This window comes from Lutjanus erythropterus, chromosome 15, assembly GCF_056507025.1.
Source record: "Lutjanus erythropterus isolate fLutEry1 chromosome 15, fLutEry1.hap2, whole genome shotgun sequence".
Classification (NCBI taxonomy): Eukaryota; Metazoa; Chordata; class Actinopteri; order Lutjaniformes; family Lutjanidae; genus Lutjanus; species Lutjanus erythropterus.
This window is the reverse complement of record NC_139331.1, coordinates 24,206,328-24,233,191: the sequence shown is the minus strand read 5'-3', so window position 1 is coordinate 24,233,191 and position 26,864 is coordinate 24,206,328. Positions and strand designations below refer to the sequence as shown.

Genomic DNA, 26,864 nt, shown 5'->3' with positions numbered 1-26,864 from the left:
TTGTAGTAATGTGTGTATACATGTGTTGTGTTCATTTTACTACATTAAAAACATTTTTAAAGACATCAGTAATTAATCTGTAGGACGCCACAATCTGTAACTTTACAGTCATACTTTGGTCTTTCATTGCTGGTTGGAGCCTCTTCTATCCTCCTGAGGACGTCAGCACCCTCGACCACTTGACTAGAATTGAAAATAAAGACAGTGAGATTATTAGATTATGCAGAATAGTGAAATTAAACAGGTGTCTCTCATGTCAAACTAGTGATACAGACCCAAAGGCGACATAGGCCCTGTCCATCCAGGGTGCTGGCTCCAGGGTGATGTAGAACTGGGATCCATTGCTGTGGGGACCCTTATTGGCCATTCCCAGAATGCCCCGTTTAGCATGGGTCACGGCAAAGGACTCATCTAAAAGGTGAAAGGACACATGTTGCAGACAATACAAGTAAACAAACTAATAAACACACATGTACAGCATGTTCTCATAGTAATACTTAAGATATCAAAGACTCTTTATATGTTTTTTACCTTCAAAAGTTGGTCCATAGATTGACTCCCCTCCATTACCTTTCCTCTCTGGAGAAATATCTGCAAAAAATGAAATATACTATAGACCACAGTATTCACATCCTCAATCTCACAATATTATGTTTATGACTTAATGCTGTTATAATCTAAACAAGTGTTAGTGTGAAAAATAACAATGATGTGGAACTGAATATGGAAGGAAGTTAGAGGTGTTCACTTCTTATTTCACTAACTGTAAACAGAAAGGTCAGAGAAATTTAAAAAATATATATATCACTCAATTGTAATACAGCCTTCATGGGTAGACTTCAGGAGCCCCGACATATCAGTTGCTAGATGGTGATGAATACTGTTTATTTTATGAAGTGTTGAACCAAAAGGCACAAAGTAATCTGGGTGCATGTGGAACTGTAACGTGTTGGCAAAGGCTTGCAGTATGGGGTTAAAGAGTTGAGGCCACAGGGGGCCAAATACATGGCATATTTGGTGACAACAGAGTAACTTTTTGTGACTGTTGGCCATCACATCATTGTTAATGTTGAACCCTGTAGTGACTCTGATATTCAAAGTAATATTAGCAGGGATACTGAAAAGTAATAAAGAGTAAAGAGTTATATTGCACATGATATTGAAAGTATTATTGCACATGATGTTGAAAAAGTAATATTGAACATAACATGGATATTACTGCTCACTGCACTGATGCTAAAGTTAGATGGGAGCTTACATATTCCTGTTTTAATTGCGTTTAATTTTCATGTGAACAACAGTTAAATATTGTGAACACTGTTACAAGACTAGAGTGGACTGTACCTCCACCTTGCACCCAGCCGTTGGGCACCACACGATGGAACACAGAGCCCTTGTAGCAGAGTGGGAAGCCGCTCTGTGACAGACCTGCCTCTCCTGTGCACAGAGCTTCAAAGTTCTTTGATGTCTTTGGACAAACATCTGAGAACAGCTGAGGAGAGGGAGAACAATGCGCCTTGTTAACATTCTGCTAGTTGGAAATGGTCATCTGGTGTCTTATATTGCCATTTTATGATAATATCTATCAGTGTCCTGTCAAATTTTACTATGGGGAATGCATGCAAAAATGAGAGGGTCATAATAACACGGGTGGTATGTGTCAGTTGCCTCACCTCAAACAATATCCTTCCCGCTGCTTCTCCTGCTATTTCGATGTCCATGAAGACAAACTGATGCTATAATGAAAGAACAGAGTGTGTATTCTTTTAATTTTAATATTTTAAGACAAACAAATATAATAAATGTGGGCTTTTTACAGAGTAATATTCAGCTAGAGGAGCTACTGATGACTCTAACTATGACAAAAGCCTGATAATTTGCAAAGCTTCCTATACATTATTCTAAAAAAGTCACAAGTTGCATGTAATTGGTAATGCAATTATGTTCTGAGTAAATTATGACTACTTACAGAAGTCAAACACATGCTTCCACCCACCACAGAACAGGAAATTAACTTTCCATACATCCATGTGTTTAACATATTTGTTATTTATGTGACTGTAACTCGCCCCTGTTTTCTGTAGGTGTTTGGTGTAGTAATCATCAGTGAAAGCCGGCATCTGAGTGAAAGTGAAGCTCCACTGAATCTTGGCCCAGCAGACGAGGTCCTTCTCATCACCGAGGAGAAGGCCGTCCAGAAAGCACATCAGGCTGCTGGAGTACTGCCACACTTCACCACGCAGCTCCTTGAATCACAAGTGTTGAGCAACAAATGCGTTGTGATTCAGCATTTCAGAATAACCACAACGTCAAACTACAGCAGTGTTTTGTTGTGTAGGTGCGTTTAGCTGTATAGTAGAGCTCATACATTTGCCTTTGTTATTTATAACAGCACTATCATTACTGCTCATTTCAAATGAGGTGATTGTAATAAGATAACAAAACATATTTACTCACTGTACAATTTTAGTGTACTTGTTCTTCCTACATACCAAATTTCAGAGGCAAACATTGTACTCTTTATTTGACTGTGTTCATTTGAGAAGTTTAAGTTACTCCTACAGATTAAGATTATACTAACAAAAGCTATAATCATATATGATATATATGCCCAGCAGTTTATATGTTAATTTAAAAGCACTCACTTTGACTAGTTACATTTACATGCACAGTAATGCATCTTTAATAATAGCCTACTATAATTAATATAATAATAGACCTTTTCAAAGAGCCATATTGATATGAAATACTTGAATAAACACAGGTGATACCAATGACACTAATAAAGGTCCCATTCCGTTTAGTGTAGCAGATCCCAATGAGCCAAGATACCCAATAGAAGCTCATTGACTCTGTTTGATCTGAATAGAACAGACTATTTATTTATTTTGTATCATTGGTAACACATGCGTTTATTATTTCATGTCAGAGTGGCTGCTGTGAGAAAGGTCTGTAACTCAGAAGTAATATAAGGCCATACTGCTGCCTAACAAGTACTTTTACTTAATATTTTAAGTATATTTCACTGTTAATACTTCTCTACTTCTACTAACATCCTTTACACCTCCAAGGGGCACCCACATGTGTTTTCACTTATTTTTCAATTTGTTTTAATGACTTCAAATATTGTTTCTGTTTTAATTAGTGCTTTTTCAAAAAATACCATATGTATTGGGGTCTGGGTGGACCCCAATAAAAACCCTTATTCCACCGTTGGTAGAATAAGGGTTTTCAGTAGGTCAAACTATTTCAGTGCATGAGTTTTGCTTGTAGTGGGATAGCTAGCCTAACTGGCGTTGCTACCTTTACATATAATCTTGTTCCCCCCCTGATTTAGGTTAGCTTTAGTACACAACACGTACAGAGCATCAGCATGAATCACAACTGTCCATGCCTGAATGGACAGCAGGTTTACTCGTTATGAATAATTTGCTGGATCCTTGGACTTCAAACAAATATAATCAGATGACTCACCCTTTTCTTGTCGCACAGATATGTGTGCCAGTCAAATTCGAGTAGTGGTTGAATTTTTGGATCCAGAAATGCCTCGGGAAACTTCTGTTTTAGTCCCTGTTTGTGCATAGTCAAAAGTGTTGTTAACATCCAGGTGTAAACATATCAGTTACCCCATAATTATCATTGTATCAAGGTAATTTATTTATCATTATACAACATAGGATTGCACGACAAAATGAGAATTGTGGTCCATTCACGCTACGCACACATTTAACATATATATAGATAATCAAAGTCAGAGTAGAATAGGATAAGATATAAATATAATATAAAATATGTACAGTTTTTATACACCCAAGAAAATGTAGTGCATTTACTGTGTATAAATACATGGTAACATATAATTATTATATTACTATATTAGTATTTTTTATACAAACACATCGAAATTTATAAATACATAACCTAGTGCATTTATATATATATTGTCTATATAAAACTCTAGACTTGAGAAAATTAAGAAATTAGTGGTTTACCTCGGCAATACATTTGGCAATATGAAAACTACGGTCTTTAATTAAACCGACGATTTCTATGTGCATTTTAGAGTCCATAGTTGAAAAGAAAACCAAAAAGTCGAAAAAGTTCTCAGGCTGTAAACAAGAGCCTCGTAGCCATAGCAACAAGCATGGAGGCGCTTTAATATGACGTTGTGTTTAAAAAAAACGGTAGGCTGCGATCCATTCTGTGGTCGTGTTCCCTTTCTGTCTACTTTGTTTTTCTGCAGTAATAATCATTGAGAATATAAGAGCTGTAATTACTACATGTAAAGCCTATTACTGACTTATATTCAACTTAAGCGTCGAATTCACTTTCTTTCAAACGTCGCGATATTTAGTACAGCAACAAGGAAGTAGTAGTACAGAGAAGTTCAACGAATCTGAACGCAGCCCAACGGCGCCACTGTTTGAAAACTCCGGCTCATTGTCGTGTGTTGTGTTGTGTAGCAATAACGTTATATACACATTTTCCTTCCGTTAAATCAGTTTAAAGCCATCTGGAGCAGTTATGGGTGTTCATGATTTGTGGTCTATCGTGGAGCCGGTTCGAGAGTCGGTGCCGCTGTACAGTCTGAGCGGAAAGACGCTGGCAGTGGACCTGAGTTTATGGGTGTGTGAGGCCCAGCATGTCCAGGCTATGATGGGCAGAGTTACCAAACCCCACCTGAGGTAAATGTTACATATTGTTGTTTAATTAATCACACACGTTGGCGGGAGAAACACTCAGATATATTACTAATGTTAAAGTAGCAATACTACAGTGCAGAAATACTCTGTCTCAAGTAAAAGTCATAGCAAAAATATTAGCATTCAATTTGACTTAAAGTACCGGAAGTAAATATACTCATGCAGGATGGCCCATTCCAGAATAAGATGTCTTATATTATTGTACTATAAGTAGGGATACTGGATTATTGGGCGTAATGTTGATATTAGGGAGTGAGGAAATATGATATCGCTATATCTGCCCGTGTGCGTTATACAGAATGTAGAATGTATACATAAACCCAGATTTTAGTGACAGATATGTAATGGAGGTAGGATATTTATATACAGTTCAACAGCTTTATTGTCAAAAATAATATCACTGCACTGCAACGGTAAAGTTTCAATTGTATGTTTAATATTTCTAAATAACTATACAGTAAAAATGATCAAATACATGCTTATATATGTGCATATAAATGCTTCCATTAAAGCTAACATGATAATGATAACATATGGTTTTTCGATTAATTGTGTAGCCTTAGTTTTTTTAAGTTGCAGCAAATCTACGAGCCACTTAAATATTTTACCAGCATTTGGCTGGTGGATGGTGCTAATTTTAGTCCCTGACCACATGTGACAGATCATTGCAAAAAAAATGTGGGTATATATATATATATATATATATATATATATATATATATATATATATATATATATATATATATATATTCTGCATAGGGAATATTGGCTAATATATCAATATTGGATTTTGTTTAAGGTGCTACTTTATGTACTGCTGGGTAAATTGGTTTGGTTAGGTTAAATTAAACTTTATTGTCCATAATTTGGAAAAATGTCTTTGGCTTCAACACAGTTAACATGGGCTGCAAACAAGACAGTAACAAAAAAATTAACAATATTAAAAAACAAACAGCAAGTATTAAGCATCACCATAGATTACATATAAGACAATAGTAAAAAAAAATTGAAGTACTCAAATAAAGTACAAGTACCTCAAAATTGTGCCTAAGTTTCATAATTGTGTAAATGTACATAGTGACTTTGTACCACTGTTTACTTATGATGTTGGCTTCAATTCTAATCTTTTAAACACTCAAAGGCAGTGCTCTCTTTTGTGTCCAGGAATTTATTTTTCAGGGTGTCGTCCCTCACGCTCATGGGGGTGAAGCTTGTCTTTGTGATGGAAGGAGAAGCCCCGAAACTTAAAGCAGAAACCATGAGCAAGAGGACAGAAACAAGATATGGAGGATTCAAAAAGGCTTCCGGTCCAAAGTCTACAACAAACACCAGCAGAGGGCGCTTTAAAGCTGTGCTCAGAGAGGTCGGTTGGTCCTTCAATGTCCTGCATGTTTCATCAGAGTCAGGCATAATAAATTCCTGGTGTTTTTGAGCAGTCTTGTCCTCATCTGTCCTCTGTAGTGTGCAGACATGTTGGACTATCTAGGTGTCCCGTGGGTAACTGCTGCTGGGGAGGCCGAGGCCATGTGTGCTTACCTGGACTCACAGGGCCTGGTGGACGGCTGCATCACTAATGACGGAGACGCATTCTTGTACGGAGCCCGGACAGTCTACAGGAACTTTAATATGAACAGTAAAGTATGTTTGTGAAACTGCATCTCATCCACATCTTGAAAGAGTTCAACCCAAATCACAGGACTAGAATTTGATTTAAACATGCTTCACTGCTCACATGACAGGCTTCTTCAGCTCAGACTGTTCTGGGGATTGTGGTTGAATTTATGCCTGAGTGGAGGGATTTAGATTAAACTTTATCCAGAACAGTAAAGTCACACCTGTGCACCTGTCAGAGATTTTTCCAGGGTTGTGTTTAAATACACATTCCTTCTTGATTTCCAGAGGCAAATACTGTATTTCATGCTTTTGTTCCTAATTACATCCCTAAAACTTTATTTATTTTAAAGGTCCAGTATGTTAGATTTACTGGGATTCATTGGCAGAACATGACAGAAGTAGAATATAATATTCATAAGAATGGTTTCACAAATGTATAATGACCTTTTTGTTTCCTTAGAAGGAGACATTTGAACTCCACAGACGGCATGGGTCGTCTTCCATGGGAGGGAGTTTCTACAGTAGCCCAGAACAGACAAACCAAACGCTGGCTCTAGATGCAGCATTTTGTGTTACGTGCGAGTTTTGCAGCCACCATAAGTGCATACACACTTGGAAGGGGAGGGTGAGGCGAGGTGTTTGCATTCTACAAGCTTACCGCTAGATGCCAGTAATCCTACAACTGGTCCTTTAAAGTATTTATTTGAAGAACTCCAAGTCTAACAATTTGAATTCAGCCTGTGAAGGAGAAGTGTTCTATCTGGTTCTAGTTTTAGGCAAAATAATTGTTCTCTTATTGTTTATAGGAACAATTATGTAAGAGTTTTTGGGCCATGCATATGGACAAAAAGATCAGAGGAAGGTTTTTCATGTTAACAATCATGTTAAGTTGAAATACTTGCTGCTCTGCTCAACAATACTACAGCTGCTATGTTCTCCTTTTAAAGCTTCATTTCCTTCCAGAACAGCTGTTTTTGTTTGCCTTCACTTTACTGCATGAGTAAATGTCTCTTTATGAGACGTAATAAATCATTAATAATCTTTCAGAAGGCATAAATGTTTATAACGGTTAAATTGAGCGACATGTTAATGGAGTCTGGCAGGCAGAGAGACAGACAGTTACTGAACTCAAACTCAAGAATGTGTATTTTCTGAGCACATTTTCATGACACTGTTCCTCACTTTTCTCTCCAGGACCCTCAGGTGGACTGTTACAAGACCTCCAGGGTACAGACAGAGTTACATCTCTCCAGAGAGAATCTCGTCGGTCTGGCCATCCTCCTCGGCTGTGATTACATTCCCAAGGTAGAGAGCGCCTTAATGTGAAATTTACATCATCTAAATCACTACTAATGACTGATTATAACTGTACATTCTTCCATAAGGGCATACCAGGTGTTGGCAGAGAGCAAGCTCTGAAGCTCATCCAGATGCTGAAGGGACAAACACTCCTGCAGAGGTAAGAAGCAATGCTCTGTGGATCATCTTTCTTGCCTTTTGACTGCAGAATTCTGTTCAGTTTTGCTCACATAAAGAGTGTGTGGTGTCATGTTTGTGTACTTGTAACCTCTCTCCGGCCACCTCAGGTTCATCCAGTGGAAGGACGAGAGTGCGGGTGTGTGTGAGGGGGTTGTAAAGAAGGTTGCTCACTGCCACGTATGTCGACATCCTGGTGAGTGGCGCCCTGCTTTGAACTCTGATCCTGATAAGAGGTGGTAAGCAGGGGGATTTAACCTGTAAATGTTAAAACATACACATATGTGAGAGATGGGGTAGTCTCACTTTACACCCAATTTGTAGACGTGTGTTAGATTTTAAAGTTCTCCGTTTGTCTTGGCTTTTCCCCCCTACTTTTCCTGTTTTTTATCAAATATTTATTCTTATTCATCTCCTCCCTTTTTCAGGCTCAGCGAAGGCACATGAGCGCGGTGGCTGTGTGCTTTGTGACAGCAAACGTTTCTGTCAGCCTCAGGACTTTGACTACCAATGTCCCTGTGACTGGCACCACTATGAACGGACACGCCAGGCCTTGTCTTTTGAGGCAAACATCAGGAAGTATGTGACTTTATGGGAATGAACAGTAGTTTAATTAGGATGCATGCAGGTTCTTAAAAGTCTGAAGATATATAAATTAACCTTTAATTATAAAAGGCCTTAAAAAGTATTAAATAATCCTAAATTCTGTTTAAGAAGGTCTTAAATATTCTTTTACTAAATGCGTTGAGCATGGTGCAAAATTGACTCCAAGTGCAAAATGGCGGTATATTTAATCTTAGGCGAACTCAACAGTATTTGGATTTTACATGCCTCTGTTATCCTATTACAGTCTTTAAAGTTTTTGTTCTTCGTCTTTGTAATCTTTGTCCTCTGGTGTCCTGGACAGCACGGAGGAGTTAGCTTGTTGGGTAACATTAACCTAAAGGCTAAAAGAGACAGGATGTCATTTACTTACTTATTTAACATCCATGTGTAAACTATAATACAGAGAACCACAATAATAATAATAATACATCCTGGGTTTTAAATGACTTTGACCACAGAAATTTTCATTCTGCCTTATAAAAGTTCATTTCAGAGTCTGACTGTAGGACAACGGCAGTGATTAAAATCATTACGGACATATATTTTTTCACACTAATCAACAATAAATGTTGTTTAACTCACCTTACTTGCCTTATTTCCAATTTTTAACTAAAAATCTATATTTACTCAGAAGACTATACCTGTAGTTTCGTATTTGATGTTTAGTTTTTCTTCTTCAAAATCCGTCTTAAATTTAACTAAACAGTGGAAAGCGAAAATCCCCCAAAATGAAAAACAGAAGTGCCATGGCATGAGAAAGTACTCTAAGAGCATAAAGGTAACATATTAAAAGGATGATCAAGATTAGTAGCTTTATAATAAGTCTGTGAATGATCATCCTAATAATTAAAGCATATATAAGCAAAAGTGGCAGAAATGTAATTGTTTAAAGCTACTTAAATGTGACAGTTTTCTGTTTTTCTTCTTCGATGCTAGTAAACCTGATATCTTTGGGTTTTTGACTATTAATCAGACTAAACTAAATTTACGTCCACATGGGCCTCGGAAACTCATTATAGGTGTAATGATGTTAAAAGATGATTTTCTTTCATGTCGTGTCGTGTGTGTCTGTTCATTTTACGTGTGCTTCATTTCTTTTTTTAGGAAAACACTGGCAAGCCATCTGTTCCCCTTTACAGAGGTACAGCTGTTTTCATCTGCTCATCGTTTCATATATCAGTGTTTTTCAAACTGGGGTCCTTAAGTAAGACGTAGTGGGTCCCCACTAAAAGGAGGAATAGAATATTTCAACTTTTATCACATTTGTTTGGAAATTGGAACAACGTGGGAAAAAAATAGGGTTATACTCAAAGACCTTAAGAGACAAAATCCTAGTCAAAATCTTTTGTGGTCTAATGTGCATCTATTGTGAGGTTCCTTGACGTGAAAAAGTTTGGGAACCCCTATTAATCTTCAGAATATGTTTTTTAATACTTGAATTTCATTTTGCAGATCATTCGTGAGTTCCTGATTTCCAAGGATAAACCTGTGTCACATTTCAAGAGGAGGCAGCCAAATATGCTGCTGATGCAGGTAACAGGTTGATTTTAAATTAGCTGTTCATTTAGTTATGTCTTTAGCACTGAAGTGCCCAAATTCTTTCCTATGAAGGACCAAAAATAAACCTGGAAGGGAAGGCTGCGGGCCAAAAATAATACTGATGATATGTAAAATTACATTAAATTACAATATATTTTATAGAAAGTATACATTTCTTTTAGATTTAGTTCTAAATCTAAAAGGCTTCAAAATAATTAAAATACTGCTCTTTAAGCCACTTAACAGTAATTTTATTCATTTGTGGAGATGATTGTTAAAAATACACCCATATGCTTCATTTTGGGAGAATACATTTAAAAGGAAAGACATCTTTCTGACAGAAAGTGCATGCCATTCAAGGTGCTTTAAAATAAGTTGGACAGCTGAATTGTCCATCAAGACTGGAAATTTGACTTCAGCTTGAATTCAGCGTGACAAAAATATAGAGTTAAGCATCACGGTGAAAAACAAATCAATGTTTTATATTAAGATTAATTCATCACTTGCACTGTCAATGGGAGATATGCTAGAAATGACATTTTTATAGAATGTATTTGCCCAAAATGGGTCGGCTCTGTTTAATTTAAGAATTTGTGTTTTCCAGAAATTTGCCCATGACAAGATGGAGTGGCCGAAGCACTACACCAGTGAAAAGGTTTTAGTCTTGATGACCTACGCTGAGCTGATGAACAGAAAATACGGAAGAGAAATGTCCTCCCAGATCACGCCCCTCAGGTAGACTTACAAGTTCAATATCAACTTTACACACCAACAAAATAAAATGTTATTTCAGCATACGATTAACGAATGAAACCTTTCTCCTACAAAAGAATCTTTAAACCGAGGGTGAGGAACGCTGTCGCTTGCTTCGAAATCATCTGGCGCACACCAGGTCAGTTTAAACCATCCAACAAAGGACGCTGGTGACATCATCAGCTCTGTTTTGAGTGACATGACTGCTGCGTTAGGTGGAGGTTGGGGTGCGGGGTGCTCGTCACCGGGTCGTCTGTTAGTGACTTGCTGTGAGGTGGGGTTCAGAGGTGACAGATCGGTCACAACAGCCACGAGGTGCTAAACCGGCTTCCTCCCCAGGCTGAGAAATCTATCATATCAAAGTCCACCTCACTAACAAGCCGGCCTGAGAAAAAAAAAAAGTCTCAATCAACTGACTCAAAATGAGGCTCCTCATTTGTTGTATTTAGTGGTGGAAAGTAACTAAGTACATTTACTCAAGTGCAGCACTGAAGTACAGTTTTGAAGAACTCGTACCTTCAGTTTTCTTCTACTTTCTAGTTCTAATCCACAGCATCTCAGAGGGAAATGTACTTTTTACTCCACTACATTTATTTGATAGCTTTACTTATTTTATCAGGTATATAATAGTATAGTACAAAATATAATAAACAAATAAATTATGATGTAAGCTCAAAGTATGCAGCAGTAAATAAAAAAAAAACTTTTTTAACAGCTCCAACATTAAAATAACCAAATGAACTCATTAATGATTCAAACTTATTCAATAATATAATATATCTTATTCTTAAATAGGCCTCTCTGCATAATGAGCACTTTTACTTTTTGTACTTTGAGTGTACTGTTATGCTCAAACTTCTGTAAATCTGTAATATATATACTGTGATAAATCATAAAACGATCATGATATGTCATATTATGTCAGATTTAAGGAACATGTTAAGTTGAATATACATCCTATTTGGACTAAAGTCCTAAACTTTGGATGTGCAATTTTTACATATTATTCTTCTTATACATTTGACTGTTATCTATATTTGAACTGAAAATGCAGTAAGTACTAAAACCAATTTCATTTTCAATTTTGAGTTTCGTTGAGTTTTACGTTTCCTCAAAATGCCTCAGTGGTGATGAACCGCACATATTTTTTTACAGTATCAGTAAAGAAGAGTTAACCACCTTCTTCTTTCCTATATCGATGAAATGAGAGTGTTATTGAGACCAGTGTGGACCTGACCTTGACATTTTCTTTTTGCAGAACATTATGTGTTTCCTGAGGATCGGCCTGCGGAGGATCAACACGAGGTGAGGACGGTGGAGGAAGAGTCTCTCGTCCGTGTGGCCTTCCCGGAGATGGTGGAGAGCTACCTGAGAGACAAAGCTCTGGCTGAAGAGAAGAAGACCAAGAGTAAGACAATAATTCATAATATTTACTTGAAATATTAATGTATCAATATAAAATACTGATTATAGCATATTATTTTTCTGTGAAGATTTTTTTGTGTGAAATGAACCATGTCAGAAACAAGCCCCCCCCCCCCCCCACAGACTTGACTTCCCACGTTGTGCTGACAAGGGCGTCCTGATCAAAGGCACCTGAAGCTTTGACTTGTTTTTCAAGGCTGTCTATTACAGCAGCTCTGACACCTGAAAATGTAGAGTTTGGCAGCTCGACTAGTTCACACCAAAGGCTTTGATGCAGCCGAGAGGTGTCTGTCGTCTCACAGGCTTCGCTGTCACTTTATGCAGGTTGTACTTTGCTCCCCTTCTTCCCCCGGTCATAACTGCTGTAGAGCTTCACTTCCTAATAAAGAAAACGACCAATAATACTGGTTTGAATATGTTCACAACTGCCACTTGAATGTCGGAATTTGATAACTACTGGAGTTGCCATAAGTGGTCATTTCGACTCTCCCAATTCACAATAAAAAGATTAATGCATCGCCTCTGTTAGGATATATTCTATAAAATAAATTAACACCAAATGTAAATTTTGCAGAATTTAATTATATATCTATCAATATGCAAGCCATTGCATATAATTTTACTGGTAAGCTTTCAATTTTTTGACAAATTCATTAAATAATTTTGTTATCAGTTGTGTCTCAACCATAACATGTCACCTCTGTAGCCCCACTAAATCAAAGCTAAATAAGAATTATGGTTTAAAAATGTCAAAACATGTTTGAATTAGATTTTATGTGAGATTTCATTTTCTTTACAGAGAAGAAGCCGAAGAGTAAAAAGGAGAAGTCTGATGTCTCTGATGGTATTTCAGACCTCTTGGCTCAGATGACCCTTCAGAGTTCCTCTAACACTCAGCCACAAACGCTGCTCCCTACCATCTCAAACACAGAGGAACCAGAAGTGGTGGTTTTGGACACACCAGTGACCCATAAACAGCAGCAGAAGTCAAAGGAAGACCACAGCAGTGTGGGTGATTGTCCCAATACTCCTCTGTCTCATGCACAATCAGAGGCTGCTGCTTCACCGTCCGTCTCCGTTGTCATCGACGCTCTACACCTGAGCGATATCGACTGGGATGCTTTGTCCTTCACGGCCTCTCCGACTCCACAATCGGCAGCAAACCACTGCACTGAGCTCAAGCTGAGCAAAAAAAACACAGACGGCGATGTCATGGAAAGTGAGGTTGAGAACGGCGGACACAAAACCTCAAGTGATGTCAAAGAAGCAGAGTGTTCTCTACGGGACAGGGTGCTCATGAGGAACACAGCTAAAGCTATAGATCAGATGGAGAAACACACTGATGTTGAATCAAAACAACTAAGCTATGACATTTCTTCTCATAACTTAAACTCAAAATCAAATGGACAGATCTCCAGTAAAGGTAGTGATTTGCCAGGAAAGGAACCTGCTGTTAGCAAAAAAGAACCACTCACTGACAAAGGTGCAATCAATAAATCAGAAACAGAAACTCGCAGTTCAAAGCAGCAGCTGAGGCCTGCAGTACAAGCTCAAAGTAAGACAAAAGACAAATGTAACGGCTCCCAAAAGCCTCCTCACAAATATAAATTTGTCAGAAAAGCCGTTTCTTCATTGGCTGTCCCACCACAGAGGTGCCACTCTGACCCAGGTCACAGTGACAAGAAGGACAGAAACGCGCCACAGACCACCAAGAAGAGTGTGTGTATGAGCGTGGGTTCATCCAGCGAGGACAGTGACGCAGAGAACCAGCAGATTGGACATCAAAGAAAAGCTAAAAACAAGCCCGTAAACAGGGTGAGGCGCAGTTTCATTTCAGCTTTTCCCCTGAAACCTGTTTCTGGACCTAAAACAGCCAAACCTACAGCAAAAACAGCTCACAACTTCCAGTTATTGCCGCTAAAACCTCAGAGCTGCAGTGCAGATAAAATAAACTGCATACCTGTGTCAACTAAGGGCACATGTCAGGATGTCTCACCAGTTACAGTGGATGGTGACGTGTTCCTTCAGACTCCGGATTCACCTGTCGTTGTGTTAGACAGTGACGATTCGGTGGTTTGTAGTGAGAGTCCACTGCCACTGGCAGAGAGACTGAGACTGAAGTTCCTGAAGTGAGCGGTGTGATAACAGGATGATGTACAAGAAAATCTAACCTATTTCATGTTGAACAAAAAAAATCTTAACTCAGGCCCCATTTATGAACTTTTTTACAGAGCTGCAACAGTTGATCCTTTCTAAGTCCCGCCCCTTTTTGCTCTGTGCTCCAATGACAGTTGAGCAAGCTTGATACATCGGTCATCTTTTCCCTTTCTTGTTATTTGTATTTGCAATATGCTAAACTCGTCTTTGTTGACAAGAAAACCAAATTTCTCCTTTAAGTTAGCAAAATGTTGGCTAACTAGCTAGCTAATCTACATGAATCATTATCTTGCTATTTAGCTAAGTTTGCTTAACTGTTATTGGAGCACAGAGCCAAAATGGGTGGGACTTAGGATGGGTCAATTAGTTGATTTGTCAATTGCCAGAAAATTTATTTGCTACTCTTTTAATAATTCAGTAATCACATTTTCAAGCAAATAGGTCAAACTATAGATGGCTGCAGCTTCTCAAATATGAGAATTTTCTGTTTTTCCTAATATTTTTAGATTTTGGTTTGTCTATTAAACAAGACATTCGGTGGCATCAGCTAGAGACTAAGTAAGTTATGATAGGCCTTTTTTACTGTTGTCTTATGTTTTGAATATCAAACAGTTAATCAAGAAATAAGTTTGTCTTAGCTTTTCTGCAGCTTGTTGATGTGATACTAAATGGAGTTTGAAAGCTGGACCTCGAGTCAAACATTTTCTTTTATCAGCAGAAATGAAAGGAATGATTTTTATTGAATGTGTTTCATTAGATGTTTGTTGCAGTTTATGCTGCGAAAATGAAAAGCTTGACACAAAACATGAAATTGCTCAAATAAATAAGTTCTTAAAGAATGTTTTGTTGCACCAAAGTTAGCCTCGACACAGTCTGTTGCTCTGATCCTGAAAAGAGCATTTTATGTAAATCAGGGGAAAGGGTTGTGGATTAGCACAGTTTTAAGTATCGAATGCCATTTAAAAGCACCACATGAGCTTGTTTTCTCCCACTGCTGTTTGACAAGCTACATGTCACCTGCAGAGCTTTCTCTCTGTAGCTATGAGCAGGACACACAGGAGGACGCTGAGCCATTGGTTTTACAACCTGCCAGTGTCGGGCCCCTTGATCATGAGTGAGGCCTTACACACCTTTTTCAGACATGAAAGGTCTGGCAGGAGCTTGGTGACAGCTGCATCCTCTGCCCCAAATAACAACTCAGTCCCACTTAACTCTTATTTTCTTTAAAGCAAGTGCGGAATAAACAGTTCAGGACAATCAGGATAATTCAGATTGTTTTCAAGTGCAAATCGGCTTGTCTACCAAAGTATGCAGAGTCATGTAATTTTCTTTTGTAGAATATTCACGGTTCATGGAAAACTTCTCAAACAGGAAAAACTGCATTGGAAACGTAGCATTACTCCAGGAGGCAAGTGGCAACAGGATTACGAGGACGAGAACATGATGAGCATTTTGAACATATAATTACACACTTTGCAGAAGGAACAATGATTCTTGCTGATTCTGAACCATTAGTCACTCTGATATTTACATTTAGACTGCGTTGCACCACCAATGATTAATTTCATCAAAGATTTGTTCTAATCTGAGTTCAGCAAAACTGGGTTTAAAACTAAGAAATCTAGATTTAAAATGTACAGTTTAGTAGTTTAGAAAATGTAAGTTTATTGATGTAAGCCTAAATTAAAGTTAAATCAATAGGAAGAACATATTTTTTTGCTAACTCTGCTCTTCAAACTGGGGTCCGGGGACGAACGGGGATCCTTGAGTTGGTTGTAGGAGGTTCTGAGCAAAAGAATTAATATTTTAACTTTTATCACATTTTTTGTAAGTAGGAACAACTAGTAGACTATAATTTTATTATCTTCTATATGTGTGTGTGTATATATGTATGTATATATATGACTGGACTGGAGTGAAAGAAAGAAGAGACATATAAAATCAAATTGGGTTGAGTCTGTCCCCTAACTTTCCCTGGATGAACTTGATAATTTTACCAGTCCATCTCAGAAAGTTAAACCTCCTGTGCAAGTGCAAGTTTTAAATTAATGCTGGGTCACAATTTGAATTGAAGTTTAAAGTTTTAGTGCAACTGTAATTAATTTAATCTAGGTTTAGAGTAAAACCTAAAAAATAAATAGATGTTTCAGATTTGAATTCAATCTCAAGTTAAAGTATGTTTTAATTGAGTTATAAATATAAAAATGTATATTTGCTGTTGAAACCCATTTTATTTTTGTTTTATTTTTGACTATTTAACGTCCAGACTGAGGACACACGCAGGCCTGACTTGCCAGAGACGTGTGAAGGTCTCAGGTGAAACAGCATCCTCTCATTCCTTCGTTAGACAGATCACATCAAACTGATAATTGTCGTCGTGCAGACTTTAAAGAGTAATTTCCCACAAAGGGAATCTAATTATTTTTCTTTCTATCACATTATCCGTCTATTTAGCCTTATTCACACCCGAGTGATAACGAACGACGGCCTTCGGGATGGTCGCATTTTGGCACTTGAGGTTTTCTTTGAACTTTTTTTCGCCTGAGCTGTGAACCCATAAACCTCCGGAGATCTGCTTCTGTATAAAAACGCTTTGGCAAAATCGCCTCCACACAACCTGTCTCTGATGTCATCCTCGCAGCATGGACGTCTGGAAGTCTCGGGATATTTCTAACATGGACTCGGAGGTTGTAACTGCTAAAATCCTGTCAGAGTGGCGGGGGAGCACTTTTGGAGACGATCAGGAGTCGCTTCAGTCCACGTCTTCACCGGAGTCCTCGATGGACTCCATGTGCTCCTCACCGGAGATGTGCTACTCCAGCGGGCATCAGGAGGTCAGCGACTTCTCCTTCGGCTTCACGGGACGCAGGGCGACTCCGGCGGCGCAGCAGAGGCTGAGCAAGCCCAAGATGTCCACCAAAAGACGCATGAAAGCCAGCGAGAGGGAGAAGATGCGGATGAGGAGTCTAGCAGAGGCTTTACACCAACTCCGTGACTACCTGCCGCCGGACTACAGCAAGAGAGGACAACCCCTGACCAAGATACAAACCCTAAAATACACTATTGAATACATCAACCAGCTTTCAGACATCCTGAGCCGCGCGTAATGGACACACATGGACCACTTTTACGCATCAGGTTTACTCTCATCTGGACATTTGATGGGTTTAGTTTCATATTTCTGATAAGTAATGCAACATCTGTAAGATTTCATCTCATACTTTTCCTGTCTCTCACTTTTTGGCCCTTGATGTAAATATTGTTTAGCGGGCACTTGGCAATTATTATTTTTTTTTTTTTGTATATGAGGCTGCTATTGTTGGAATTATGAATTCAGTATTTGGAAGTGGAGTTGGCTGTTTGTTGATATGTATATGTTTGACCCATGGCATCTTAATGGGAATGAAATACGGCTTTATGGATTGAATATCTCCACTGTTTCTATGTTTAAAGAAACATTATCATACTCACTGAGGCTGTTTTTAATCTCTTGTAGTTTGTTTACTGGTATATTTTAGAACTTAATGGCTGCATGGTATTTTTAGGTTTTGTTGTGTCTGAAAGTTATTAAATAACGTGTTCGTTAACAATGAGTTAAACTGTCCATTAAGTTCTTATATTTCTTCTAATTGTAAAATATATCAGGCGTGTTTAACACGTTTATACAAATCCAGTGTATGAGGTCGAGGTTAAATTCACACACGCGTATTTTACATGTTTTACTCACTTACATTTAAAAGAAATTATGTGTCGAACTGGTTGCCCTTTTTTTGTATATCTCACATTTTTAAAATGAGTAAACCGTTATTGTATAATTACAAAACATGTAGTTCTCTTCAATATCGGCAGGTCTATAATTTGACAAAAATAAAAACACAAAAGGAAAACTATATATTTAAACAAATAGTTAAGGTTTTACAGTTCTATTACTTTACCTACTTTAACTTTGCTTTTTCAGTCCATGTAATGCACCAATGAAGTGTCTAATTTAATTTTTATTTTGGATTGTATTGTATTGTATGGGTTCTTTAACGGTCGTAACCAGAAGGGAACCCAAGATTTCAGAAACTCTCGCGAGATTTATAACCGTTGTTTCTGTAAAGTGCACGGTTTACAAGCTAATTGTATTTCATAAAGTAGCAAAGCTGTGCTTAAAAGCAATGTGGGTTTAGGGAGAGACAACACTTGGTTAGAACTAGGTAAAGAGCATGGTTTGGTTTAAAATGATCACTCTCGCGAGATCTTTCGCGAGTCTGGGGTTCCACTTGTGGCCCAGTTAATTAATGGACCGTCTTCAAGGATGAGCAACACGGTTGGATTATACGTCAGACGATCTCTCCAATCAGAAAACGAAAACACGAAACACAGGCGGGATAAGAGCAACAAGCAGCCAATCAGACGTCAAAATTCTTCCCGGTGGGCGTGACTTCTACATAATGTGGTCCACACAAAGAAATCCCAACCTGGGATGTAGGCTAGTCTGACGAAGCCGCCATTTCAAAGCGCGAAGGAGCTGCAGAAGCTGTCGGAAATTTTGTAATTTTTTATTTTTCTAATATATATATTTTTATTTTTATTAGCAAATAGAAAATATATTACTTTTTTTGAATCTACCTCGCCTGCATCACCAACAGAAGTAAGTGATTCCTTCTTTACATTTCACCGGAGCGTTTGAAAATCACAGGAACGCCCCTCTCGTGCATGACCAACATTTAAATACACGCTTATTATTAGGGTCACTTAATTCGTATTTTCTGCTCGGAAAGTTGATATCAAAACGGAGATTATCTATTTTAATACGCATAAAACGAAGCAACTGTTTAGGACTCAACATATTGTGAGGCGGGATTGCCTTGCGATGTTCACTCCAGGAATTAGACAGGGCCCCTCTGGCTCGCTGCATCATAATTTAGCCGGCTGTGCCTCATTATTAACTCTTATGTTAAACAGTATTAGGGAGTATTATTAGAGACTTTAGGTGTATTTGTTGGACTAGGCTCTCCTCTGATGTTCCTGGCTTAATATTTAAGGGCTCACACAGCTCCAACCGCCTCTGAGGATCAGGATAAAAATGTTTCCATGACGCTCGACGTGCCTGTGGCTCTGCAGGCTTATTTTCTTTAAAGTAACACTGTGATAATGTATGTCCTCCATGGCATGGTTAGAGTCAGTAAAGTTTCAAGTTTACTGCCATTGCTATATATTAAAGCTTCACAGGCTTTAGCATCCTGGCACCTCTATGTAAGATATAATAACGCACAATTAGATAAGAATATCTGCCTTTTTAAATGATATTTTATTGAGATTTCTCATGAGCTACACAATATACACTTGCCACATCAACAAAACAAAGACCCACAATCTTAAAGGGACAGTGTGCACACATATATATGCATATATATATGTACACACACATATATATGCATATATCCATCTACATTGTTCTGGTGTGAGTTGCTGATTTTTTGAGATATCCGCCATAGAGATGTCTACCCTCTATATAATGGAACTACAAGGTTTGTGGTGCTCAAAGCGCCAAGAAATACATTTGATAAACTCAACAGTAATGTCTCTTTAATCATGACCCAGGTACTCAAGATGATACACAGACCTTGTTGTTAGCAGTTTCATGTGGGAACTGTATTCTTTCTGCACAAGTAAAACAAAGTTCCTACGTGAAACTGCTCACAACAAGGCCCGTGGATTATGCTGAGTAACTGGGTCATGAGTTCTAGAAAGAGACGTTGCTGTTTAGTTTTTCAAATTTATCTTTTGGCACTTTGAGCACCACCACAAGGTTGCCAGGCTGGTCTGTTATAGTGGAGAGAAGGCAGACATTTCTATAGCCGATATCGCCAAAACTCAGCTACTCGCACCAAAACAATGTAGATCGAGAAACATCACTACAGGTAAAAGGAAAAATGTGTATGTCTGATTTTAGGCTGAACTGTCCCCTTAACTACAAAACAAGACATATAACAACTAACATTTAGTACAGCTCAGAATCTGTATCTTCATATCCATGAAACAGGTCAAATACCCATAGCCTTCAGACCAGCTAAAAACTCCAACAATAATACAGTCCTTTAGATTTCTAACCACACAGTTGTTATGATTTAGGTGTCATTATTGTCCACCTGTACTACAGTCTGACAAGAAAAATCACAGAGACATACAAGCAAGTTTAAGCACAAAAACAAGTTTTTTAATGCACTCAATTCTTGTTATACTCGCAATTCATCAGTCTTCGAAGGATAACAAATGATATCAAATCATAAAAACGATATAGGCTGTTAAATGCTAGAAAGCTCTTAGTGAATAAATTATGTTCCTGCAGGCATAGTATGAAAAAGTAAGCTCTTGGAATAGATTGTTTGATCCATAAAATGTAAGAAAAAGGTGATTGTAACAGTTTCCCAAAAACTGTCAGTCTGGTGACTTCCTCAAATGTTTGTTCCACATCCCAAACATGTTTAGTTCACTTACATGGAAAACTAGAAACCAGGGAATATCATAGAATCTTCTTAAAAAAAAAACAAAAAAAACAAAAAACTTGAAATTATTGTTTTATTATATGACTTTATTAAATACTTGATGTTGATTGGTCAGTGTCAGCATTCTGAGGTCTGTTATTTCTGTTTAGCAGACCTTTTCTATTTCTGTGTTGAAATTGGATTTGTGAACTAATTACGACACAGAAGATGTATACAAAACATGAACTCTGAGCCAACAGTCCACAAATGGGATAATGTACAGTGAGTGGGTCATTGTTGCTAAATAAACTACAAGAGGGTGATGCAGGACTTGTATCATCCTGAAGGGGTTAATGACCTGCTCACTATACATTATTGCTTGCATAATTTATCTTAAAATATTGTTCCTGTTTAAAGGAAATGTCTCTTACGCTTGTGGGAATAGCTAGATCTCTACCTGAAATATCAGGCACATAGGAAGAAAGACAAGTTACAGCCGCCTTTTTCAGGTTTTGTTTTCTGGGCCGGTTGCCCCCCCAGGGCAAATTTTGAAAGTTGTTTCAAAATGCAGATTCCCCAGATTGGCGTTGGCTAAGTGTCAGTTTCATGCTTAGCGCCCAACCCCCCTCCTCTTCCCTTACCTTTCCCCTATATCACAGAAGTATTCTCTTCCACTCCTCTCTCTGACTCACATATGCTGCATTTTACTGTAGTGATCCAAGCTTTGGGACTATTAATAATTTTCCCACTTGCAGCTTTGACGTGCAGTTGTCCGTGCTTAATTCGCAAACGTGTCACCTGCTTCGGTATGAGGCATGCACAGTCTGTCACACCCAGTCATAAGGCGATGCAGTGCATGCAACACTGAGGTTTCATGTTTACAAGATCTGCTGAGTGATATTTAACCTTATTGTAGAAATGCATACCTAAATATGTTGTTAATCTGTGAGTAATATGATAAAAATATCTCAAAACATCAAAGAGAGAATCATCAGTTATGCCTGCAAATGTTTTTTTTTCCACATATCAGATAAATCTTTGGGAATGAGGCTCACATTTGTTACCATCATGCTTGATTAACTTGTAACTGCAGGGAACTTGCAACTTATTTCTGCATGAATTAATTTTTAAAATGGTAAAATGCCCTATTTTCCCTTCCTACAGAGTCTGAATAATGTTAAGGATTTTATTAGGATCCCTGTTAGCTGCTATAGGCTATCATCTTATCTCCCAGGGGTTCACACAAAACATAAAAGCATGACAACAGTTACACAAAGGCACTTACAGGCAAAATAACCACAATATCAAAATAAAAATTAAAACTTAAATTATTCTTTCTTGCAGCATATTACAATATGACTAAGTTTTAAGATCTCTAAGATTTTTTAATTTAAACATTTTGTTTGTATTTTGCACTGACAGTGATGTCACTGTTAGACTATCAAGTTTTGATTTGCAGAGATCAACAGATTATTGGTTTTATTCCTTGGCAACTGTCATGCACATTTTCAAATTCCTCTTTTAAAAGTCTTTATGGTATCAAGTTTGATATAGCGGCCAGTAAGCTTTGTCATCTTTGAAGTGTCTTTTTCTCCAACACGCACCAGATGCTGCAAGTAGGTTGAAGTTGGAGGTTGGAGAGAAGGCAAATACTGTGAGAATCACAGATTCTGCCTTTCGATTTGGCTCCTGAAATTGGAAGCACATTTCAATTGATTTTTGGTGTTCATATCGAAATTGTGATACCCCAACCATATTTTTATTTGTATACACTTATACATGTTAATACATAGGAATTCAAACATATTACTATATTCCTATTCATACATTTATATATATTAATATACACAAAATTCATCAGTGTACATATTGATACTCATCTATATAAAATAAGACAAAAAAATGTACAAAATGTCATGACAGGCGTAGGTAGGAATGCACAATATGGATTTTTTTCTGCCGATACCAATAAGTGATAATTATCTGCTCCTCATGCGTAGCACAGGCCGGTACGTAGTGAGCAATGATGGAGTCTTACTATTTAACAGCTCTGACCAAAACAAATCTAACTGGAAATTTCAGGGGTGTTCTTTGTTTTTGCTGTAATAGTGATGTCAGCTTTTTGGTTTTTTTTATTCCTTTATTCCATTTTTCTATTAAAGTACATCAGTGACATTCACAGATTTTATAGAGCTTATTGCCAAACAATTCAAATTAAATACTTGTTTTATTGTGCATTAATTTTGTATGTGGAAGCTAAATGCACATTTGCAGGTTTAAATCTTTTTCCTGTCAAGGCAGGTGTTGCTTATGTCTTTATTGTTTTGTGTGTAGTTAATTTTGTTGCCGTACTGACACGGGGCTGTGTATAATTATTGACCTGCATCCTTGCAGATGGATGCAGACACAGAAGAAAAGATGACAGAAACTTCAAAAACTTCCAAGGATGAATCTGAGAAACCCACAATGGACAACAAAGCTAGGTCAGTCTCATGTTTCCTGAGTGTATTTATGGATCTGTAATGGTTTCTAAATTACGTGTAAAATGCTCTTATTACTTGACTGCCTCCTAAACTGCAGTCAGTTAACACGCCCAGTTGAAACTGGAGTTGTTTTTCCTCTCTCGTGCTGCTGACATCTTTTTATATGAAGCAGTCATGGAGAGGTCAGATTGGTGAACACAAGACTGCTATACACCGTTCATGCTGCATGTGAAACTTGTCATACTGCTTTAGGTTTGGTCATCTTTACATGATTAAATTTGGACCAGTGTAACCATGGCAGCACTCCTCATATTTATTTTTTATCTCCTCAGGGGTCGTGGGTTTAAAGGCCGCGGTCGAGGGGGTCGGATGAATCGAGGCAGCATGCGTGGTGGGCGAGGCATGATGAAAGGGTTTGGTCCACCCGGACATGGGAGGGGTCGACCGAAAGATGGACCCATGAATGGATTTGCACCCATGAGGTACTGAAATTTTAAGTATAAATGACAAATTGTTTCTTTTATTAATTTGTTTGTTTTGCAAACAAATGTTGTGATTATAAAATGGAAAAAAAAATTCTTTTTAGTTTTTGTAGATTTACACACATAATCAAACACATACCTTTTAGTATGTGCTGTTTCTAAATTTTTATGGGTAAATTGCACTTCCCTTGCAGAGGAATGAGGAGAATGCGACCTTATCCAGATGTAAGAGGGCATCGAGGTAGAGGTGGACCGATGGGCATGGGCCCCCCTCCTCCTCCTCCTCCCCCACCACCTCCCATGCACCTCAGAGGCCCCTTCCCACCCATGCCAAGGTAACTGCCTCACACAAACACACAAAGACACCACAGCTGCATTCTGCATTTCTCAGCTAATTTCAATGAGTCGTGTTATATCTCAGGCTTTGTGATCCACATGGAGTCGGAAAAAAGTTTTTCCTGACTCTGTTTAACCTGAATGCACAAAAGCTCAATTAGTATCGCTGATAACATGTGTTTACTCTATTATTCTTTGTAAAAAATGGCTGCTGTGAAAAAGGTCTATTGGTAGATGTGTGTTGTCACTCATTTGATCTTGCAATTAATCAACACTGGCTCATGTGCATCACTACAAAAGGATTCGTCTGACTGAAAGTGTACATTAAAGTGTCTTGTATAGCTGTTATACTTGTCCCTGTCTGTAGGCATGGACCCCCTCCACCCCCTCCTCCAGGTCACCCTGGTTTCAGAGGGCGTCCACCACACCCTCGAGGCCGTGGCATGCTGCCCCCTGGACCTCCACGCCACTTCCACCCCCGTGGCCCGAGAGGGTAAGAACTATTTGAATATTAAAATCATGCTTGAGCTTTGCAAGTCACAATTCTCAGCACTTTTCTTGCATAGTTTTATGATTCCTTAATAAATAATAGTCTAAAAATGAGATGTACTTGCACCACTTACGTTCCTTTAAATAAACTGCAAGCCAAAAGACTGAGAGTTGTGACACAATGCACAGTCCTTTCTGTCCCCTTTCTCTGAAGCCTCGTAGCTTAATATCTTCACTTTAACTTGTCCTCTGATTATCACATTTCTTTCTCAGTTTGTTTATCAAATAGCAGAAATAATATAGCCTTTTGCCCAAATACTTTCTTACTAATGTTAAGTCAAAGAATGTAAACGTATAAATAAATAAAAACATACTTACTGCTCAACTATTTGAAGCCTTAAATAGTGCATGGAATAATGACATTGCAAAAGACATTACACTGTATTTTGCCATTCAAGTAACTGCACAGTAACTGAGAGGGGATGATATCCCCGAGTAGTTCACATGGCTGCTCTTATCAGAGTGTGCCCCCTATTGGCCAAAGCCAAGAATCCAATGTGTGATTTTATCCTTTTACACAGCTACCACAATGGACCGGTCTCTCCTCCGCCTCACCCCCCACCTGGCAGAGGCCAGAGGTGGCCAGGGCCCCCTGGTGGCCGACGCTTTTAACACAGCCTGCCCTAAAAACAATAACCAAGCACCTGTTAATGTAGAAGGGGCCTAAAAGCGGTGCAGCAAATGAAATGCCCCTCAATTATGTGTTCTACAAAGTCTCCGAGTATCTTCATGACATACTCTGGCCAAATGTCTGGTTATTGATATTGTCTACTGGCAAAGAAATAATGTGAAAATGACAACCGAGGACACATAAAATGCCTCAGAACTTTTTAACAATGTAAAGGCATCCTCACATTCTGTTATCTATGTTAAAGAAATACTGTTGGTACTGTAGGAGCTATTTGTTGAGAAAAAGCTGTTAAAAATGGGGGGAAAATTCTTGTCAAAGTTCATTAAATGTTCTGTGGTTCTTGTTCCAGTCACCCTGTGAGCCTTAAAGAAATGTTCCTGATCCTTAATAAAGAATTAAAAATGGGTGACACTGTATATTTGAAGGTGGGGAACAATTAATGAAAGAGTGCACAACAGCCCTCCAGCACCACTGTTACTAGTTTAGTACACCTTGGACCTCCCTAACCTTTCCTTTTGTTACATGGAAATAGTTAAATGTATTATAACCTCACCAAGCAGTGCAGCAAATATTGTTGAACTTACATTATTACACATTTTTTTCAAGAGAAAGGACAATATTCCACTTGTCAAGTATTCATGAGTATTTAATTTTATATTTTATATATCGTTAATGTGCAGCTCTTTTAAGTTATGAGTATTGCTGTCTGGAACGTTCATGTTTGTCTTCAGCAATCCTATTGTGTAAAGACAAAAAAGGAAAAGGCATTATAAATGAGTAGTAGAGTGAAATATATAGTATCTAGTAGCTTTTTATAAATGAAAGCAAATTCCATTAGTATTTACTTCAGTTAAGGATAAGACATTACTCTTTACTGTGTTCAGTTTTTTGAAGTGTTATAAAAACTTTATTCACTGTAATTAACATAACTTTTGTGAACCTGTGAATGTGTTTTATGAAAATCGTCAAGACATGACGTAGTCGTGGAGAAAAAAAAATAAAACTAAAAATAAACTCAACTTCTCTTTTTTTTGTTTATTCACAAACAAGTCTGAGAGTTGTCATTACAATTTACAACAATTCTGTAATATATGAACGAGAATGAATGTTAAATTTAGTAGTGTACACAGTGGCACAGTAACAGTGTTTTATATTTGGAAGTGAACATGTAAAGACCACTGCAAACATGCATAAATTATAAAGACATTTTTGGATAAGTGTGGAGGACCAAGAGCCCTTAATGAATCATTTCTATTGGCTGTCTGAAGGCCACATGTAAGAAAAAAAGAAATCCATGGATTGCACTTTTATCATCTGAGAATTTGAATTTCACTCATACAAGTGCATTACTATTTATCTTACCATGTAAATTTGAGTGGAGGACTCCACTTTGTAAAGCACTGAAATACCTTTGACCGAATATGATATCACAGTTCAAATTCAGTGGTAGCATGTCTAAAAGGAGGACATCATCTGCAAAGGATAAACACTCTGATATGACCAAGGACTTTCACATTTTCTTTCTGTTATAATTAGATATGATGAGTGATTTTAATTTGACTTTAAATGAGATATCAGAGACTCTTATATGGGTATTTTGACCAATGTGTTTTTCTATTGTGAATTATTATTATATT

General features: G+C 37.8%; 4 protein-coding genes across 4 annotated transcripts; 3 read left to right on the top strand and 1 right to left on the bottom strand.

Moving 5' to 3' along the window:
* Positions 1-65: 65 nt before the first annotated feature.
* Positions 66-4,121, bottom strand: ppil6 (peptidylprolyl isomerase (cyclophilin)-like 6). The gene is made up of 8 exons (XM_084737079.1): positions 3,993-4,121; positions 3,475-3,570; positions 2,070-2,246; positions 1,674-1,736; positions 1,345-1,492; positions 532-591; positions 276-411; positions 66-183 (listed from the first exon to the last, which is right to left on the bottom strand). Exons 1-8 carry the CDS (start codon positions 4,068-4,070, stop codon positions 66-68), a joined length of 876 nt encoding a protein of 291 aa, XP_084593205.1. The 5' UTR covers positions 4,071-4,121.
* Positions 4,122-4,395: 274 nt separating this feature from the next.
* Positions 4,396-14,640, top strand: gen1 (GEN1 Holliday junction 5' flap endonuclease). The gene is made up of 13 exons (XM_084737763.1): positions 4,396-4,685; positions 5,868-6,066; positions 6,165-6,341; positions 7,512-7,622; positions 7,703-7,776; positions 7,904-7,989; positions 8,222-8,372; positions 9,504-9,540; positions 9,852-9,932; positions 10,543-10,673; positions 10,769-10,830; positions 11,950-12,099; positions 12,916-14,640. The coding sequence occupies exons 1-13, from the start codon at positions 4,525-4,527 to the stop codon at positions 14,247-14,249; spliced, it is 2,754 nt and encodes a 917-aa protein (XP_084593889.1). The 5' UTR covers positions 4,396-4,524; the 3' UTR covers positions 14,250-14,640.
* Positions 14,641-16,589: 1,949 nt separating this feature from the next.
* On the top strand, positions 16,590-17,866 carry msgn1 (mesogenin 1). Its single transcript, XM_084737452.1, has one exon. It carries the CDS (start codon positions 16,916-16,918, stop codon positions 17,378-17,380), a length of 465 nt encoding a protein of 154 aa, XP_084593578.1. The 5' UTR covers positions 16,590-16,915; the 3' UTR covers positions 17,381-17,866.
* Positions 17,867-18,730: 864 nt separating this feature from the next.
* On the top strand, positions 18,731-26,246 carry LOC146314467 (uncharacterized). Its single transcript, XM_084737877.1, has 6 exons — positions 18,731-18,909; positions 23,141-23,229; positions 23,562-23,711; positions 23,906-24,046; positions 24,415-24,540; positions 25,118-26,246. The coding sequence occupies exons 2-6, from the start codon at positions 23,141-23,143 to the stop codon at positions 25,206-25,208; spliced, it is 597 nt and encodes a 198-aa protein (XP_084594003.1). The 5' UTR covers positions 18,731-18,909; the 3' UTR covers positions 25,209-26,246.
* The last annotated feature ends 618 nt before the right edge of the window (positions 26,247-26,864 follow it).